Consider the following 21,648-nt stretch of genomic DNA (forward strand, 5'->3'; position numbering starts at 1 on the left):
AATCACAAAGCTTAAACAAAACGAAGAAAATAAAATAATTCACATCAAAAACACATCAGTAGACCGATTCTTATTTTCCTTTTAATAGCAGAAACTTTATCAAAATAAACAGAGATGGTAAATCTGGTACTCCTTCATGCAAGAGATGAACCATGATTCCATCTCTGATACTCTTCGGAAAAGTTTCCATTATTAAAAGAAACCAAATATCAGTCTAATAATGTTTTTTTTTTTGTTTTATATATATATATATATATATATATATATATATATATATATTTTTTTAGTTTTTCCCACTTTTCTATTTTATGTTAATACTTTTTCTTTTCTTTTTGTAATTGTGAAAAGTCAATGCAAAGTTCCTCTGCTAAAAAAACAATATGGTGGCCTTTGGCATATAATGAGAAAGAAAGCTGGAAGGGTTTAAGGGAAAGAGAGTGCATGTGTGTTAGAGAGTGCGCTAGACAGAGGAAGAGTTCATGGGTCAGTAGAAGAAATCCACATTGTTCTTTGCATTCTTCCTCCACCCATCAGTTTTGCTGTCCTTTCTCCAGAAAAAAAGTCCATCGCTAACCAAAGTAACCAATTTAAAAAGTGTATATGTGGGGAAGGGGGGGGGCTTGCCAGAGAAACATCTGAGCAATTACTTTTTTTCCTTTTATTTGAATTGTGTTCCTTGCTTCCCTGACAGCTTTACAAAAAAGGAGTGATCAAGATGAAGAGCATCTTCATCTTGTTAAAATTTCTTTTCTCTTAAAAAAAAAAAAAAAGGTCCTCTCTTCTCTCCCTCGTCAAAAAAAAAAAAAAAAATACAAACATCTTTGAACTTAGTATGCTTTTTGTTGTTGTTGTTGTTGATAATTACAGCTATAACAACAATCATCATCATCATCATAAGCTCAAGCTCAATCTTTAGCATCATCATCATGATCACATCATCATAGTGATTGGTGACAGCGCAAACATTGCAGAGGGACACAAATATCAGACATTTTTCAGATGCATCATCTTTATTAAAAAGTCTGTTCGTCAGTCTGTCAAGCTGAGGTTGTTCCTGTCATGCTTAAGTTTAAAATAATATTCTTGTTGGTCTGTAAACACTTAAGTTTGAAATTGCATTTTTGTTGTCACATTTAAGTAAAATGGTATGTTCATTAATCTGTCACACTTAAGTTTGAAATAGCATTTCTGTCAGTCTGTTACACTTAATTTTTAAGTTGTATTTTTATAAGAGGCTACATCTATTCCATCCGTCAGTCTGTCACGGTTAAGTCTGAAATTGTATCTTTATAAGAGGCTGTTCATCTGTCGATCTGTCACACTTAAGTTTGAAAAAGCAATTTCATCTCTAAATTCTCACATGGAATGGATGCATCATAAGAATGTCCGTTCTTATTTCTCGCATTCTTTCGAATTTGTTAGAGGATCCAAGTTAGATAAAAGGTTAAGGGTTAGGAAGTGGTGGTGGAGGAGGAGGAGGGAGGGGGGAAGAGGAGGAAGTTGAATTTCTTGCTGTTTTTTTTTTTATTTCCTTCTATCTTCTGGTGGTGGTGGTGGTTGTGGTGGTGATAGAGTCAGGTCGAGGGGTGGCATTCTCAGAAAGGGGTTGCCTATTTCCGCTTGGCCGAACTTGCTGATGTTGCTCGCATGAATGATGATGGCGAGGCACCTGCTATCGATGATGAGGGGGTTCCAATCCCAGCAGCAGCAGCAGAAGAGAGGTTGGAACTGGAACGAGACAGGGGCAGGGAACCAGAGACAGCAGTCAGACTGCCGAGACTACGCCGATTGCTTGCATGAGACCCGCTCACTCCTGACGGGTTCTTTTTGGAATTGCGCCGCCTTTTGTCCCAGATCAATTTATCATGACGTACGAAGATCCCATGTCTTGAGCGACATTTGAAGTAACGGGTACCATTTACAGCACCATCGTTTTTACCTGAAAGGCAAGCAAAGAAAATACTGCATTAAGAAATGGTTTATTTGGGTTATTTTGTTATATGGCATATCAACCCAATTTATTTTTTTTTTTTAAAAACTATTTACATAGCAATGTAGTATATCAACGCATTTTTTTTAAAAACTATTTACATAGCAATGTAGCATATCAACCCAATTTTTTTTAAAAGCTATTTAGATAGGAATGTAGCATACTAACCCAATTAAAAAAAAAAAACTATTTACATAGAAATGTAAAAAATAGAAGCCACTCCATTTCACCTTCACTTTCAAATCTAAATTTACCAATCATGCACTGCTGTTTGCTCCCTTTCTCTCATGCTAACAACACGGTTTGTTTACAAATTAACCAGAAACCTAAAACCCATTATGAAAGCAAAGTTTATCCTGTTTTTTCTTAGCCCCTTTTGGAGTGCCTATACAACACACCTCATTCACTCTAGAGGTTCCTAGATGCTGGAATATTTTCTACTTTGATAATTTCTTTTCTTGGACTGATTACTTCTGAAATTACCTCTCTGCTCCCCATTTTTTTAACCATAGAAACTTAAATGTACTGTGAACAAACATCTTGCTACCAGGTTGACCCAATAAATCTGACTCCTAGCACACTGGTAATATGTCTTGTTTGAGATTAATAAAAATTATTTTTTTGAATTCAAGATTTGACTAATTAGTGAAGTGGAGAGAGTCTAAAAGCAAACATCAACATCACCAACATTGCTCTGATGGGATTTCACAAACGTTATTGCAGCAAATGGAAGATTTGCCTTTTGTCCCAGAAGAAAGAAACTGCTTTGTTGTTGATCATATGAAATGAGGACAAAGAACATTTTGTAGTTATTTAAAATTATAATAAAACGATTCTGCAGAGTGATTGCGAAGTAACTCCCTATTACTAAGTACTTAGAATTTATGTTTTTTTTTTTTTTTTTTTACACAGTGATCACCACTTATCCAGGCCCGGAAGCCACTCAGGGACAAGGGTTATTGCAAGTACATTACATTAGTGTGGAGATTTGATGAAGTGTTTACTTAAGGGGGCGGTTCATTAGGAATTTGTTCACGTTGGACTTGAACACATCCAAGTTGTAGTCCGGTGGGAAGCAGGCAGACGGAACAGAGTTCCACAGGCGTGCAGTTCTAAGAAAGAAGCTTTGTTCATGGAATCCGCGTTTTGATTTAGGCACAGATATAGAGTGGGGGAAATTTTTCACAGTGGATTCAGCTAGACGGGTGTTTTTCGTGAAAGATTGGTGAGGGGGGACCAGAGATTAGAGTTCAGACGAGCACCTGCCATGGAAATAACGATAAAACAAGGATAGGCTCGCAACGTCTCTTCTGTGGGAGAGAGGTTGCAGGGTAGAGAAAACGGCATCCCCCACTAAGCAACGAAGTCTATTTTGTACTCTGTCAAGGCAGGATAGGCTGTTTTTAGCAGCTCCTGCCCAGATATGGCAACAGTATTCCATCCTTGGACGTACTTGGCTTTTATATAGATATAGAATTGCATCAGTAGTGAGATATCTTCTGGAGCGGTAGAAGGATCCCACCATCTTTCCATGTCTGAACTATTATTATGTAAAAAAAAAAAATGAATCTAATAAAATGTATAGCATAAGGTTTGGTGCTGCTTTCCAATCACCCTGTGGATTTGTTCTCTCGAGTATTTTTTATGCTTAGCTGCCAGCATAGCATATCTGCAACAGGATGTTAAATTCACTTAATATGCGTTTATTCTTGGATTTCCTTTATTTAAAGAAGCAGAATACACACCTTCTCTGTTGATTTCAATTTAATCATCTTAAATATCCAGGCATTTCAGTAAAAGATTTTTTTTAATGTTGGAACGCCACTTATTAAGGCCAACAGCCATTCAAGGATTAATTAGATAGAAATGATTACTAGTAGACAGATGAGGAATACTAATATTGGTCAATGGTATGAACTGCATTTGATTTACTGATAGAATTTGTTGATATTGGATTTGAAGACAACTAAGTTGTAATCAGCAAGAAAGTATTCTTGTGGTAATGTGTTCCACAGACAGAAAACCCTTGCAATGAAACTGTGCATTGGAAGTTTTGCCTGACACTAAATCGCATGAAAGTTGATTTAGTGTAGAATCAAGATTTTCCTTTGTTTGCATATCAGAAGTTAAGAAACTAATGGGCATGTGAATTGAAGATTCTGGAAATAAAGAAATGAGCGGAAAATCTTAGTAATTTAACTCCACCACAAAATGTAAACACACCTATATTTCTGCATCTTGTTTCTTTTACCTTTTGTTTCAGTGTTGCAAGCCAATTTATGACATTACATCTCGTGACAAGAATTTAAATGATGAAGTTCTTTACCTCAGAAAAAAAATTTATTTAGCCAAAAAGAAATATGGCTAGCTGTCATTTGTTTGTTTTTCAATTTTAGCATCCACCCTAAGCAAAATGCAATTGGCATTTGCTGGTAAATGTGGATAGATAAACGAAAACCTATTCATCACCTAAGATACTCACACACACACACACACAAAATAAAATAAATAAAAACTGACTTGATTACATTATGCCAGACAGAGACAAAATTTTCAACATTTTTCATAAATTCACTGACAAAGCAAAAAGCATTAGAGCAATTAATACCAAACAAATATAAAACAGTGAAGAAATCACTAATCTACCATTTCCAACTTTGATTCACAATGTAAAATACAGATGAAAACTTGTATTCTTATTGTACCAGGATAAAACCTCTAGAATCCACATGTGACTTCCCAGATGCATGTAATGTTACACAACTACATATGTAAATCTATTTGTGTGTCCGGGCTTGAAATATTGATCTGCATACTGCAAAGCTGTTCATTCTATAAAGTTAAAAAAGGGTACTAATAGACAACTCTATCTGCAAACAAATACCAGAGGAAGCCAAGGCCATTTATCTGCCTCATGCATGAGCTGCAAACATGGGATGAAGAGAAGTCAATGTATTTTCATCCTACAGTAACAACAAAAGCCGCAATGTAACAGAGACTGCAAGAGTATCAATCGCTTCAACAGGAAACATCTTGAATATATGCAAAATAGCAGCCACCATGTTACGTCAAAGACCTCAACCACATGGGAGATAAAATAAAGATGTCAGACAGACCTACTATTAGTATAGACGTTTGATGACACGTGTGAGGTGTTGCACCAAGGGACAGGAGTATAGGAATTGTGTTAAAAGAATTCATTTCACCCAATTCTGCAATCCTAAGCGAGTGTACAAACAAAAACAGTGAAACATCTAATGCATGAATAGCAGAAAAACATTGCAGATTGAAACTGGACAAAGACAACAAATTAACAAGATGGATTTATACCAAGAAAAATGGAATCTCAAAGTAAGACGTGAAAAAAAAGTGACATCAAAATGCAATCAAAAACTTTCAACTAATAAAAAAAAAAAAAAAAAAAACGGTGAAGATATAATAAATTTACAAAATGCATTTTGGTGAAAGCCAAAGAGATCGAATCCAAATTTAAAAAAAAAAAAAAAAAAAAAAAGATGATGGTTTTACAAGGTGAATTTGTGTAGAAACGTTAATTGGAAATCCATGAAACTGAAGAAAGAAAAAAACAGCTAAATAAATGCTTGAATGAAACATCACACAAAAAGCATTCAAGTGACATCAAGAGTTATGACAGTGATATTATAATCAACTTTGGTTCAATTAATGTTCCCAAGGAGTAAGTCAATACAAAAAAAAAAAAAAAAAAAAAGAAAAAAAAAGGCTAATCTTACAACTGAGAACAAACGATTAGTCACACCTCTCCAACATACTCATAAATAAGTGGATAAATTGCAAAAATCTTTTTTGAATTATAAAAAGGATAAACAGAGTTTAAAAATGATCAATGTTCATTTAAATGTGACAATGGAGGAACTAAAAACTCTTAAATGTAAACATGAGGTGCTCAAGCAAGGAGAAAAGTTTCCAACAATGAACTGATTGAACAACAACAACGAAAAAAGTGCAAACTTAATGAAATTCTCTCTTGCTCTAACTTTAACTCATCCACCTTCAACATAATCACTCAAAAACTGGAAGAAGTTTTATTATCAAAAAGTACACTACATTCACACACCTACAAACTAACTGTTCAAAGACTATTCCATTTTCTGTCTACTATACAAATAGCAAGTAAACAAATGGACTGCCCCATTCTTCTTCCTGGCTATGATTCTATACATTAACGTTTTTTATGCACGCTATACATTAATGTTTTTTGTTAAACACAGTGTGTGAAAATGCATAATCTTTTTTAAACAATCATCAAGAAAGAATTACACAAAAATTGGTAAAAATGCAAATTTTTCATTTTTTAAAAAATTCTCTAAAAAAATAATTTTTTTATACTTTACTCAGAAATTTACCCTGAAGAAGAGATTATTGAATAAAACAGTTTTAGAAGAATTACCATACAGTGGATAAATTTAATTAACTTCCAAAGTAATTTAACTCTTGCCAGGTCAATATTTCTCCGGTCACATTTTATCACTTCCTCCCATGTTTTCCTTGAGCTTCTTTTGTGAACTGAACTTGCTACCTCAACTGTTCCACAGGTACTAATCCAAGAACTCTTACTCATTCTTTCAATGTGACCAAACCATCAGAGTCTCCTGTTCTGTACAGACCTCCTTATACTATCCAGATTTAATCTTCCTCTGAGGTCATCAGAACTAAGTATGTCTTTAAGACTCACATCACACATCAATTGTATTATTCTGATATCATTTATCTCCATGCAACGCATATTCTCAACTCGCATCAGTTGCATTTCAATTCCACACTTTGTACACATGCCTGACAGACTCCTTTCTTGATTGATAATATCATTATTATAGCAAAATGAGATAAACATGCTGAAAATCTTATTATTTCGAAAACAAACCTTCTGGGTTATCAAGTTCTATTCCTATCCAGATTCCACTAGCAAATTGTACGGTGCCAATAAATTGTACAACGCCAGGTTTGGAGTATCCCTTGGATGACGTGACGATTACACCTTCTCCCTGTTGGATCCAAGTGGGTAGTGGGCCTTCATGGAGACGGTCCAGGTCAGCACGGCTTCCAAATGAACACAGACTCATGCTGTCTTCTCCACCTGAAATAAAGAAAAAAAGGCAAAGGTTAAGAAATATACAAGCATGAAAAGTTATTTAATATTTTACATGTGTGTTTGCAGCATATGTATCACATGACCGAAGCAGTTCGAGCCATGAAAAAGGTGGGTCAGAAATTTGAATGATATGTTAGTCTTTCATTAATTATCTTATCGTACTTAAACAGTGGATATTGTGACATTAAGTCGTTGCTCCTCTGATAATAGAGACTGTAAGGCCCACTGCAGGCCACACACAAACTGCAGTCGAAAGTCATTTAACTGGTGTATCACATTCTATCATCTTAACTGATGAATCAGAACTATAATGAAAAAAAAAAATTGCTTCTTGTCTGATGGGATACACAGTGTTATGTTGAGTCAACTTTCCAATATATTGATTCAATTAAAAGCCTCACAATAACTAATGGAATTTATGTAGACATCTACTGTCAAACTAGATTGTAAAAACGAAATTTATTAACCAATTGGATTTATTTTGTTATTATTTGCAACAAATTGTCAGATCAGATTAAGAAGATCAATAGTGCAAACAATTTCAAGATTGAATTCAAAAGTAATTTTGTTTTACGGCATATCAACACGTTTTGCGTTATTTAAAGCTGACGCCAATAATGTTTGAAAAAAAGTTTTATATTTCACGTTTATATCTTTAAATATTTATCCATGGTGTTTGGTTGTTATGTTTTACAGCATGTCAACCGTTTTCGCATTATTTAATGTCGAATCGAGTAATTTTGGAAAAAGTTTTGACACATCAATGCTTTTCAAGGTTTTAGATGAGGTTGATAACTTAGACTATTTCAATAATTCCAATTACTATGTAACATAACAACCAAGCTTAGAATAAGAATTATCTAAATAATCCAAATCAGAATATTCAACAGAATTTGATCATCCATCTTTTTAATTTCCTAGTTTTTCTGTGCAATGATTTCTTTGGTGCAACTTTATGATAGTGTGCCTTTGAAAAAATGCTTTTCAGATAAAAGCATTATTGCCGATTTAGGGGTCATGCCGAAATTAGTACAAATTCCAAAATTATGAAAAATGGTCCACCAGAAAAGTAAAAAGAAAAAAGATTTTCTAAAGTTGCGATTTGTCATGGTAAAACAGGGGGGAGATAACTGCATTTTATCATTTAAGTTGCTTTGCGCAGAATCTGATGACACTATCTTTCAAGTCGGCCATCTTGCTTTTTATCAATCTACTGTACGCTTTTTCTGAAAATCATCTCTAACACATCATCTACTGAATCATTTGTTGCAAGTTTTGGAATTTATACTAATTTCTACATGACACTTAAATACGTAATAATGCTTTTCCCCCGAGATGCTTTTGTCAAAAAAAGAACGATTGGATCGGACAACACACTATAGTAAAGTTGCACCCTTATTTTTAAATGGTTATGTCGATAAGATGGTTAAAAAGAAACATCAGTCCAAAGAGGAATAACAAAGAATTAAAAAAAAAAAAAAAGCACATTTCCTCGATGACACAACCAATTATACCAAATCTTTTAGAGGTGTGGACATGATCAGCTATTACCCCACTGACACAAGCAAAAGCAATACGAGATATTTCTTACCTGAAAGAGTCTCATTTGATGTGGAAACATTCATATTTTGATAAGAAAGATCTCTCATAGATGTTGATGTGGTCATTTCACTACCAGAAGGGATCGAGCAGGAAACCGGACGCCTTTTGCGGGCAGACCCTCCTCCAGTGTTTCTTTTTAGATGACCCTCTAGTGTCCGCTTGTCAGAAGAATTCTTTCGGTCAAGGCTATTGGCTGAGAAGCTTCGTGAATCACTCCTTGACATTCCTTTGAATGAGTTATTTGCTGCTGTCGTGGTCGTGTTGTTGTTGTTGTTATTGTTGTTGTTGTTAGTGATCTCTGCAGAGGGTGAAGATCCGTCAATATTCAGTTTCCGGCTAACCGTCGACTTCTTCTTTATTGCAGACACATCTGTTAAACTGTCATCAAGATTCTCTAGTTTAGTCATTGCATTTTCACTATATGAGTCCACCCACTCGCAGTTCCCGTGGCTCGATCCAATCTCGCAGTCGTCAGCCGACTTTGTTTTCTTTAAAGGTGTGCTTTGGTCCCGTGGTGATAACATTTCATAATCCATGTCTTGTGTAAAGGAGTCGTGAGCCCCAAGCTCAGGCTGAGACATGCGTTTTTCTGGGAGGATAGGAGAAAAAACGGAATCTTGAGATAAATTCAGGTTCTTCTTGGTGGCATCAGCCAAGAGGCTGACGTCATCCATGTCAGTCTTTGAAGTGAATCCTTCCTCCCCTAAATGAGGAGAAACAGGTTGCAAAGGAGTGTCGTTGATTAACGGGACATTGAGATCCATCAGAGAGGAGGTCGAAGACCTGTGGTCGCCAGTTGACTCCAGGGCATCAGCATTGTCGAAATCCTCACTCTGATTCAATGTGTGCGATAGATCGCTATTCTCTGTACAAGTGACGTCATCAGGTACAACATTTCCATTAATCAGGTCTGCAAGGTGGGCTTCAGATTCTGCATGGTCAGCAATAGAGCTTAGTGGGTAATTTGGGCAGGGGCTCTCATCAGGGATACTTTCAAGCCCCTGATCACTAAGCGGAGTAGGGAAGGTGTTCTTGGGAGGACTGTCCTTGCCTTCACTAGCACCCTCGTCCAGATTGATACTGCGGATGCTTACAGAGTCCTCTGATGATAGGGTAAGAGTAGAAACTGCCTGGGAACCATAGCCGCTGGAGGTCATGCTTGGGGTAAAGCTTTTCGTTTGGATCTCCATCAGGCTGTCAGCAGTGACTGAATGAGAAATGCTGGTTGGTCTCTGAGCCACCATCTTGTCAGCTGAAGGTGAACAATGCTGGCTTTGGTAAGACTCAAATTCTTGAAATTCGTCGCTGTCATGGCTGGGCACTTCCTTGTTTAGCACGCTCAGTTTATGAGACATGTCAAAATCATCATCAAGGTCCTGGAAGCAAAAAAAAAAAAAAAAAAAAGTCAAACAAAAACTTATTTGTGAATTGGTTGTTAGTTTTTATGTCAAAACTGTACACATATTTCAAATAAGATTGGTTTGTAGAATAATTTGTTTTCTGGGTATATATTTGTAAATAGTTTCTATTGTGTTTCTAAATTTTGGAGATGAGGATTGATAATTCGTATCATTTGGATTCTTCAAACGGTTGTTCTCATCTTGAGTGTTTTTTTCACGTTTTGATCGCTGTAACCTCCGACCTTCTTCAGCTGTATCCTATCAAACTTTCTAATTTGCATGAAATTTTTGCAAGAACCTATAGCATAGTGGATAAAGTACTTAGTAAAATTAAGTTGCAAGTTACACTCTTTTGGAAGTTCAAGGTTCAATCCTCAGTGCAGGCGATACTCAAAATACAATCATGAATTACTTAGGACTTCTACCTAGTCATGGCTGATGAAACAAGAGCATGCTACTCCCATGGACTAAATAAAAGGTTCCATTAGAAATTCTGTGAAGATTCCCCAAGTTCAACAGAAATATTACAGAGTTCAACAAGGTACACTTGAAGGTCAGAGGTTACATCGACCAAAATGTGTAAATAAAACTCAACGTGAAAACAATAGTCCGTAGAATCTAAATAATACAAAATCATTTGTAAATTGATTTATGTGTTTGTTTTACAGCATTTGTATACAATTAATTGAACACAAATTGCAGGTCCATACTTTTCCAATATTAGTGCATGGATTTTTTTTTTAATTTCTCCTAAAGAAGGCATATAGCTACTGAAACAGAAGGAGCCACTGTGATTAGGGGTCAGATCTATAGGGGGCATCCTAGGTGCGGAGTTGTGAACAAGATGTTTGTACAGATCACGTTTACATTTTTGCAGTCAGAGAAATAGGTAGTGGAAGGAGAGGGGGTAAATCTGAAGACAAGTAGTGTAAGGAAAGAAGCTAAAGCAAAAAGTTTTCTGGCATTTAGGAACCTTCACAATGAAGAGGTGGAATTTTGCTGTTATTTGGGTTTGTTGGGGGTATTTATGCTGAGGGAGTACAAGAACAGTAAGTTCATTCGAGTACATTGATGCAACATTGTGACGATGGGACAGGGGCTGGAGCTAGGTAGACAATGCATTGTCAGAGACTGATTCCATAGTCTAAAATTATATCCATTAGGCTCCTGCAAATGAAAAGACCGAATATGTGTTTATTTTATAACCTATTAGATGATTAATGACATTTAGATCGCACACAAATTGTTTATCAAAATTGGTTACATAATTATAATTAGTTTAATAATTGTTAAAGACTGTATTTCGTCAGCATTGTCTGGATTGAGACATACTTCCAGGTAAGGGGCTCAAAAAACAAAAAAAAAAAAATAATAATTGAAGAAATTTACTCATATTTAAAAATTTATTTTTATTTAAATACGATTTTTTAACAAATTGCTTTACTTTATTTTCGATTTTAATAATCTCGATGATACAAAACAGATTGAATGAGGATGAACGGATTAGAGAAAGGGAGTATCAAATGATTAGAGAAAGGGAGTACCAGATGATCGTCACACATGAATGGCAAGCCAGATCCCCTCATCAAAGACCGAACTTCTGAGCAAGCTGCCAAGGAAAGTGTGCAACCACGGAAGTAGTGAATGCTATCTGAGTCTGCCACATTTCCATGAGAAACACCATTGCTAGTCAACATAGAATAGGATTGCGAATATAACTTGCACACACATATCAAAACCAAGACGCACATACAACACATGCATATTTCCCAACTGCCCCATCAGCAACACACCAATGTGCATGAGATTGTATAAGGTCACCTGTAGGCTTGTGGTAGTTTATACATTGAAAGAACAGTCTGAAAGACAATTGATGCAACCTCAGTAAAAAAATTAAAAAAAAAAAAAAAGAAAAAAAAAGACATATGTAAAAATGTCACACCCAAGTTGTTGAATAGTCACTACAGAAACAAAGAAAAGTATAGAAAATTTGAGAATAAAAAAGGCAGTTCTAATTAACGGGCAAAACTCCTACTATAATAACAGAATAAAATTACACAGCATTAATTGAATTTTTAATCTAATTTTTTTTTTTTCATTTTTATATGATTTTAATGTTTATGAAATGTTAAAAAAAAAACCCAGAGTTTGTATGATATTTGAATACAAAAAAAAATATATGCAAGCACAAAAATTTTAAAATAAAATCTAAATATTTTCTTCTTTTAAAACTGGCAGTAAGTGCATTATGATGTAGTTTTATGAAATTTTTTAAAAATAATTTTTGTTTTAGTTTACGCAATTACATTTTTATTTCAACCTCCACTATCTATGCCTAAATCTAAACACAAATTCCATGAACAAAGTTTTTCCTAGAACTACCTACCTGTGAAATTCTGTACTGGAGGACTGCTTTCCAGTTGACTACAACATGGTCATTTTCAAATATAATGTAAACAAATTCATGTTGAGCCATCCCCTTAAAAGATCAAATTCTACCCAATTTCCATTACACTATTGTCGCACTGACTACCTTACACTCATTAACCTTTATCCTCGAGTGACCTTCAGGTCTTGATAAGTAGTGACTCCATTGTAAGAAAAAAAAAAAAAAGTTGATGTCAGAAACATGCACACGCGAAGTTGTCTCATAATTTTATTAATATACACAAACTTAAAAGAAGTAAATGACGCATAAAAATAATTGATACAAGTTTCAAGTTTCCATTTCCTTTGCCAATGTAGCATTAGAAAAAAGATTTCAAATATCAATATTTTATAATAATTATTTTTTATTGTTTCAGATATCATTTTTTTTTACTAATTATTGTTTAAGATATCAATATTTTTATTACTTATTATTTAAGTATGGCAGAAGGCCGAATAAGCATAAGAATTTTCAGATTATTCACATTTTAGGTTAATTTTAGGGTGAACTTAATCATCATCAAATTGTTGCAAACCTCGGTATTTCACTTCCTATTGTAAACCAAGTTAGTGTTTTGATTCATCAGCGAGGAAAACTAATCAATATTATCATAGCTGGACTCATCAGGATCATTTAAGGGTAGTCGTATTCATGATAATAAAGTTATTTTATTTTTATTTTTTTTATTAATGAATCACTGCTTATCAAGCCCCAAAGCCACTCAAGGACAAGAGTTGATGGTTTGTGTTAGTTGAATGGTGAGACTAACACTTGGAGGATTGCAAACAATGGATGATTTGATCTGGGTAGAATTTGATAACTTAAAAGGATTTCCTAACAAGAATTTGTTAACATTAGACTAGAAATAACCATGCTGTAACCAGGTAGGAAGCAGCCCCATGGTACTGTGTTCGATAAATGGACAGTTCTTGGAAAGTTCTGATTAGATTCATGTACACAGGGAAAGAAATTATTTTTTACAATGGTTGTAGCCAGACGAGTTTTACTGTAAATATTTTTCCAAAGAGAGGGGGAGGTGTCAGAGATTGAAGCTCCATTTATAATAGAGTAGAGAGAGACTTGTAACAGAGTACATATGAGCATGTGGAAAAAGAGCAGCAGGAGCTGTAAGATAGTTGGCTTCCGCGGATATTAGCAGCAGCAGACGAAAAACAAGACATATGCAAATTAGGAAGTGTGTGCAAACTTTCAAGAGAAGAAAAAGGAAAAAAAAAAGGAAGTCACGTGATTGGGAGAAGAGAAAGTGTGGTTGAAAAAGATGGATGTATAAAGCTGAAGATGAAAAATGGCCGTCTGTGGCCGGCATATAGTTGAGCAAAAATAAAAACTCAAGCCAAGGGAGATGGACATGTCACCCTACAGTGGCAGCGAGAGACTCTTTGAACTGGTGTCACGATGGGGAGAAAGAAAAACAGTAATAAACGACTTGTGTTAAAAAAGAAAGAAAAGCAGAGTCAGATTTTTTTTTTATTTGTTTGTGCGATGTTACAGACTACAAATGTCCCTTCTTTGAGAAAGGGATTCTAAGGAGAAAATAATCATCTCATATCAGATTTTGAAATTAATTTTGCACTCTGTTAAGGTAGGAGGCAGTGTTTTGAGTGTCCCCCTCCCCTTCCCCAGATGTAGCAAGAGTACTCCAGCTTGAGATGTATCTGCTAGTAGAAGATTGTGTGATGAGAGAGTAAAAAGCTCACCTCCTCAGCATCCTGCTGTAGGAGTGGCCTCCGTTCCCTTTGTTGCTGCTCTTCTTGAAGGGTCCTTAACGGTTTCACGGCTTTGGATGCATGGGGGCTGATAGTTGATTTTGGGGTTGCTATAGAAAGAGAACAAAAACAATTACCCTCACTTTGATGTGCAAAGACAATTTTCATCAATATATAAGAACTTAAAAATAATGATAAAAATAATAAAAACAAAAACAGCATTGAATAGTAAAATTCTTTGAAAATTATATTTTTTTCTACAACAACAGATATTGAAAAAAAAAAGAATATAGAAAACAGTGAATTTCTTCAAATGCTGGATTGCAAAAATATTTTATTTGTAAGTTAAATCTGAAAGTCGAAAACATTTGCCAAAGTTTTGAAATAGCAGGCACTCCCACTGTTGCCAGGGAATGATCCACAATGTCTGCACACTTCTGATTCCACCTCATATTACCAGCTTTATTGGTTAAGTTGTAAAAAAAATGAAAAAAGTAAATGGTCGTCCTTTTTTGGTATTGATGTCTGGGGTTAATGCAGACCCCCTCCCTCCCACAGTATTATTGTAAAACTTCTAATACAAAATTAATACCATCATTGGATTTCTCATAAAAATGTGTTTGATCTTGATATAGAGCTTTTTTTAATTTTTATTGCATCTTTAGAGAGAGAGAGAGATCACATTTATATAAGATTGTAGTAATAATAACAACAATAGTTATTCACTTATTTATGGACTGTTATCCTCATCTTCATAGTTGTTTCTGTTTCACTATGTTTCAGCCAATTTAAGCTATGGCCTTCTTTGGGGCCCATGGCGCAGTCGATAGAGGTGTTGAATCCCTATGGTTCCAGGTAAGCATTTTTTGAAGATAGCGGTTTCAATCCTACTCAAAGCAGGCCAGAGGATTAGTTGGCCAAAACATGGTGAGACAACAACTATGGAAGGCAGTAGTTACTGGGAATACAGTTACGAGGCTCAACATTCCTATCCCGTCACAGTTAATCACCTGAAGAAGGCCATAGGATGTTGGCCGTACCGTTGTGAAACAACAACTATGAAAATGAGGATAACAGTTCACAAATATACAAATTACTCATCTCAAAGGATTCCAATAAAAAAAAGTATAATATAACAGCAATAGTTGTGATAACACAAAGTGATTTCAATGATTATTCAAAGAGGCAGAGAGTTTTAGAAATGCTAGAGAAAACCTGTTATTGCCAATGAACAATCACTGATAATGATCAGTGTGAAAATTCAAAGTAAATATTAATAAAACTCCTCATAATCTTTTTCACCTGAGAATCTTTTAAAGAAATTATATCTGAAATGTTTTGAAAAAGTAATGTCAATATATTTTGCTTGAAAAGATACCAACTTCAACACAAATTCATTTCTGATAAAATAGTTTAACTATTAAGATGTACCATATTTTCTTTGGTATAATACGATCTCATCTTTGTTAAGTAATAAAAAAAAAAATACCTTTGTGTATAATGCACACAAAAAATCGTGTACCATATATTGTTCATGAAAAATATCAATACTGTATATCAATTTCTTTTTTTTTTTTTTTTTTTATTACATTTTCACCCCAAACAAGGCGCATTGCCTCTTTGGTGTAGGGGGCTACTATCAGGGGCAGCAACTACTGGGGCACTATGTAGGGATTTTGGCAGCAAGATGTCGGTTCACGTTGCACTTGAACTTCTGCATGTCAGTACAGTTAGGGAAGCAGGAAACTGGAATGGAATTCCAGAGTCTAGCGGTTCTGGGGAAGAAACTACTGGAGTAGAAAGATCTTTTACATCTAGGGATCTCTACTGTGTTTGGGTGGGATTTAGCTGCCTGTCGGGTTTGTCAAGGGTGTCTACGTCATGGGGGCACAAGTGTCTGCAGTTCGTCAGAACATTCACCATTAAAATACTTGTAGAACAGGCAGAGGGATGCAACGTTTCGTTGATGGGACAGAGGCTGAAGCTTTTTTAATTTTTTATTACATTTTCACCCAAACAAGGCATATGGCCACTTTGGTGTAGGGGGTTACTATCAGGGGCAACAACTACTAGGGTACTATGTAGGGATTTGGGAAGCAAGATGTTGGTTCACATTACACTTGAACTTCTACACGTCAGTAAAGTTGGGGAAGTAGGGACCTGGAATGGAATTCCAAAGTCTAGCAGTTCTGGGGAAGAAACTACTGGAGTAAAAAGATCTTTTACATCTAGGATTAAAATATTTAATTTTTGTGATAAAAATTAAATAATGAACAAATCATTATATGTTGCTTCTAATTTTTATTTTAAAACTAGACTACCCGTGACCCGTTGGGTCAGTATGTTATATTGGCTATGGAATTCATGTATGAGTGTGACACTTGTGGCGTAAAGAAAATAGTTTTTTTTTTAACATAGCAGAAACATTTCTATGAAAGTATATTAAAATAAAAAATCACGGACGGATCACTTGAATATGAAAAAAAAATCCTCCCTATTTGTGTAAAGTTACCTATTTTTCCGAATAATCGCTCAAAAATCGAAAATTAAACATGATTTTCCTACAAATCAAACGTCGCCGAAAGTCATTCAGCAGCAAAAACGCACATAAAAATATAAGAATGAAAAACCCATATTGGAATCCTTCAACCAAGTTATAGAAACTTAAAATCTAAAAAAAATAATTAAAACCTGAAGCAAAAAAAATAAAACCTAAATAAATAAAATAAAACTAATATTGAAACAGATTAGTAAATGTGTCAACAAATTCACCGTTCTCACAACTATTTTGTATCTAGAAATGTAAACAAAAAATAAAAAAGGAAGGAAGGAAAAGGGACTGATAGAGAGTAGTAGTAGTAGTAGTTTTGGCTTTACTACAATTGTTCTTATGTTTGTCAACGGGTTAAACTTGTTTAGTTGTAAGAAAATAGCGACAGTATAGTTGTAATAAAGAATAGTTGCAAAACTATTTATTTAACATGGGAAGAGTGGGGGTCACTCTTCCCATGTTAAATAATAATTTCGAAATAATAATGTTAACATTTCAGTGCTCAGGTCAAAATCTGCAAAAGAAGCGATTTGTGTTTATTTGTTTACATTGTCATGGGTTAATGTTAATGTGCGCATGCGCAACTAGATGTCGTAAACCGGAAAGTGAGTTACATCACTCGTTACAAGGTCATTTGAGTTTTATAATTATATAGATTAACATTCAGGAGAAGCTGGTAAATAGACAAATTCAATATGTTATGTAATCATATCCATTATATTTATATTCATTGTGAGAAAAAAAAAACAATGGTGTACTACTTATAGAAAACTTTATCAAAAAATTAAAATAAAAATAATTCTTATCAACATTCATCTACTTTGTGTTTTGTTAGCTATTATTCTAACCGGGTGTATATGTACTTTTGCCTTTCAAATTCAAGCTGAGTAAACATTTTTGAAAACGTCTACTCCATTATAATACAGACCCACCCCCTCCTTTTATTGCTTCAAGTTTCATTCAAATTTTCTTACATTGTAAACAAAACATTGTATCTGTATACTAATAATAATCTTTTCCCAAACATTGAAAATCCAATTCATCCTAACATGACATGCACCAGCAGGCATTTAAAAATAACCATTGAAGTTAATTTTGTTTCAAATTCAACATTTAATTTATTTCAACTGTAATTATCAGAAGCAATATAAATTTAATTTGGGAAAGCTGGCAGCCATTTTCTTCACTCCATATTCATATAATAATAATAATAAATGATGAGCTTGCTTGTTAGCACAATGAATGTATTAAATGGTGAGAGAAAAGTGAACTAGATAAGAAATGGTGGGGGTGAAGATAAAAAAAATGGAGATGGATTAGTAATAGAAAAAAAACTAAAAGGATGACTTGAGTAAAAATGTGTCAACTTTTAAAAAGCCATCTGCTTGGTTAGTCATCATGGCAAGAAGGGTTTTGATTGGATGAAGTAAATATAATTTTATTCAACAACAACAACATTTGAAACGTTAAAACAATGTGTGTGTGTGTTTTTTTTGGGGGGGGGGGAGTGACATCTCTGAAGTTTAATTTTAATACATAATTTCTATTATTAAACTGAAAACAAACGGTCATTTTATTCTAGAACTCCCCGGATATACATATCTATTTACCTTCACACTTGATTAAAATGTATTTACTAATGTACAATGTACCAACGTTGGCCCAACTTTTCATAGGTTGTTTGGTTATAAGTGGCAAATATCCCCAACTAAAAGACATTTTTCAATTTGCATTTTTTTTTTTTTTTAAGAATCTATTTTTACATTAAAACAACAAACTATCTGGATTCCTCCTGGCTTTTTATAGAATCCTAATAATAATAATAATAATAATAAAAAAAAAAACTTTAATTCCAATCTATTGGGATACACATCCGAATCCCCCAAAACTTTTGCAGTTTTACATCATATCTAATTCCTTAGAGACCTTTTCCAACGTTTTCTTGGAAAAATAAAAGACCTATATGGATGAACAGAAGAGTTTCTTTTTTGTAAGTTTTATCAAAATAAAAATATTCTGATAGTGGTAATATGTAAAGAGATGGTCGAGTTGGTTGTTTGATGGTATATCAAGTGTTTTCTCATTATTTAATGCTGAATTCAGTAATTTGGGGAAAAACGTTTATGCTTCAAGTACCTTATATCTTTAAATGGAGTTTGATTTGGTTATTTTGTTTTACATCATATCAACACTCTTTTGCTTATTTAATGTCGCATCTAGTAATTTGGGAAAGCTTTTATGCTTTAAGATCTTTATATTTTCAAATATTTATTTATGGAGTTTGGTTTGGTTGTTTTGTTTTACGGCATATCAACCCTTTTCAGATTATTTAATGCCACATCCAGTAATTTGGGGAAAATTATGCTTTAAGATCTTAAAAATTTATTTATAGATTTTGGTTTGGTTGTTTTGTAGAGGAAAATTGTTTTTGTTTTTTACATGACATGATTGACTTTTGCAAAGGGAAAGGGAAAAAGAAAAGACATTAATGTTTGGTGCATTTTAGGCCCAAACGTCCGTATCTTCAGAGAGCCTGATCTGGTAACACTAGAATGTAAAGAAATGGATGAAAATTTGTTTGATGCCAACAAGAAACATAAGTGTAAAATGTAGAAAACCACATTTTTTCGTGCACAATTGATCAATAATGAAAGGCAAATTACAATTGATTAACAAGCCTTAATTGAAAGATCAAACAACTGACTTTTATAAAGTATTGATTTGCAACTGCATACACTGTCCTAGTTTAGATTATGACCTCTGTGTATATGAACTAGCAGGGACCCAACGTTGCCCAGGATTGAATGAAGAGCAAAAATGTTCCACACTTTCACCACTTTTATTGTTATCGAAATTGATTGAAAAATAGGCGATTTCACCAAATTGATTGTCTGCTCTAGTCGAGAAGGAAGCTTCACATGCCTCCCAGCAGTGATTTAGCTCACAATAAATTGTAGTTTAATTGCACTGTAGAGAACCTACTGCTTATGTTGTAAAATTACTTTTATATAATGGCTTGAATTAAAATTTAAAATGCAAGTCAAGTATCATGGTTCAATTGTGCTTTAAACAAACATTCATTTCAGATGCCCCCCTATCTTATCAAACAACCTACACATACAAAATGGCATATATATATATACACACACACACACACTAGTTGTATTTACCATGCGTTGCCTGAGTGCAAACATAGCAGGGTAAAAGACTTTTTTAAAAAATTCACAATATAGTCATGTTCAGAATTATTTATCTTTTTAATAAGATTTTTACGAAGTTCGGTTTAGTTTTTATTACTTTATATTTTACTTCAATGAATATTTGATTAATAGTACATAAAAATAATTCAATGTGTGTTTATCAAATTTATGTGCCTCAAAAATACATAAAACTTCCAAGCAGTTAAATTTTATGCTGCAATCACACATTGTGGATGGATACAAATTCAAGCAATTTTTATTGAAACTATATACTAGCTGAAGCACTTGTCAATGCAGGGTTTCTAAAACCTTTCTCCTCTGCATCTCAGTTCAAATAATAAAAAAAAATTTTGAACTTTAAATTGTAATACAAAAATGCATTATTTGGGTTTATGATAATTAATATCGGCTAGGAAATAACCGGAATGATATAAAATATTTTTTAAAACTTTGTCTCATATGAGATTTGAACCTTGGAAAATAGCATAAAATGTTGAAACTTTATCCACACAGCCATAGATCAAAAGAAAATATTTTGTCTTTTGAATCAACTTAAAATGATTATAAATTCAGCATAGAAAGACAAAAAAAAGAAAGTATTTTACTTCTCTCCATATATTTAAAATAGTTTGATTTTATAAAATAAACAAAAATGACGATTTGATTAAAAAATAAAATAATTTTGACTTATTTTTCTTACAGGTAGGGAAAATATAGCTGACTTAACCACATATTTATAAGTATGTGGGCTGGTTGGCTAATAATAGAAAATATTAAACTGGAAAGAGAATGCTAAAAATGGTTAAACATTTGTTTCTAATGTTTTTCTCAGATGATTTTAATTTTGAATAATGATTTTAAAAAATAATTTCTTACATTGATGAGAACATTAGATCAAAGATGTTGCTTCTAAATCTGTTAATTTTTCTATTATATCAACTGTTAAACTGTGATGCTATGGAAAACATACAACTTTACATATGTGCAAATAAAAATTGAATTACAATATTTATTAATCCATTAAAAAAAATATAATTAAAAGGTTAAGGATTTTTTAAAATAACTTGTTTGAATTTTTATGCATTAATAAATATTGCAATTTATTTAATTTTCATTATTAATTCTTCTTGATTTTTAACTGCTCTATTTTCTTATATTGAACTTTCTATTATCTCAGTAGGTTCTAATATAAAGAATATTTATCTTTGTAATTTACATATCATTAATAAAATGAGTTCATTTTAGTAAATTCTTTTCTACAATTTTATTTCAACTTTCATCATCAAGTTAACAATAGAATCTAAGCAAAATTTAAGTCCACAATAAAATGATATATTTGATGAATTCCTTCAATGTTCGTAAAATTTATTTTCTGAATTTTTTAAAGTGTAAGGATTTCTAATCAAATATTCTTTTATTAGAAATTCTAACATTACTCCTCTAATAAATGTTAATTGAAGATTTTCTCAGAAGAAAACTCACTAAAATGAACAAACATTTTCTACTCAATAATCATTATATCTATTGGTATAAAACTAACATTGAGGATCTTACTTTTAGCAGAGTATAGGAATAAATTATTCAAGAGTTACCTCCCTTGATAATGTTTAATCTCAATC

The 21,648-nt window shown here is 33.5% G+C and overlaps 1 protein-coding gene across 22 annotated transcripts in view; it reads right to left on the reverse strand.

The window, feature by feature from the left end:
* Positions 1–246: 246 nt before the first annotated feature.
* Positions 247–21,648, reverse strand: part of LOC145243881 (kinesin-like protein KIF13A) — a 1,028,209-nt gene continuing 1,006,807 nt past the window's right edge. For all 22 annotated transcript variants that reach the window (XM_080106966.1, XM_080106962.1, XM_080106977.1 and 19 more), the window contains 4 exons: positions 14,270–14,388; positions 8,713–10,099; positions 6,894–7,106; positions 247–1,939 (listed from right to left, as the gene is read on the reverse strand). In XM_080106966.1, coding sequence (XP_079963092.1) covers positions 1,611–1,939; positions 6,894–7,106; positions 8,713–10,099; positions 14,270–14,388 — 2,048 coding nt within the window. In that variant the 3' untranslated portion in view covers positions 247–1,610. The remainder of the gene's footprint in view (positions 1,940–6,893; positions 7,107–8,712; positions 10,100–14,269; positions 14,389–21,648) is intronic.

Source organism: Euprymna scolopes, chromosome 22, assembly GCF_053919585.1.
Source record: "Euprymna scolopes isolate OS-2025 chromosome 22, ASM5391958v1, whole genome shotgun sequence".
In the NCBI taxonomy this organism is placed as follows: Eukaryota; Metazoa; Mollusca; class Cephalopoda; order Sepiida; family Sepiolidae; genus Euprymna; species Euprymna scolopes.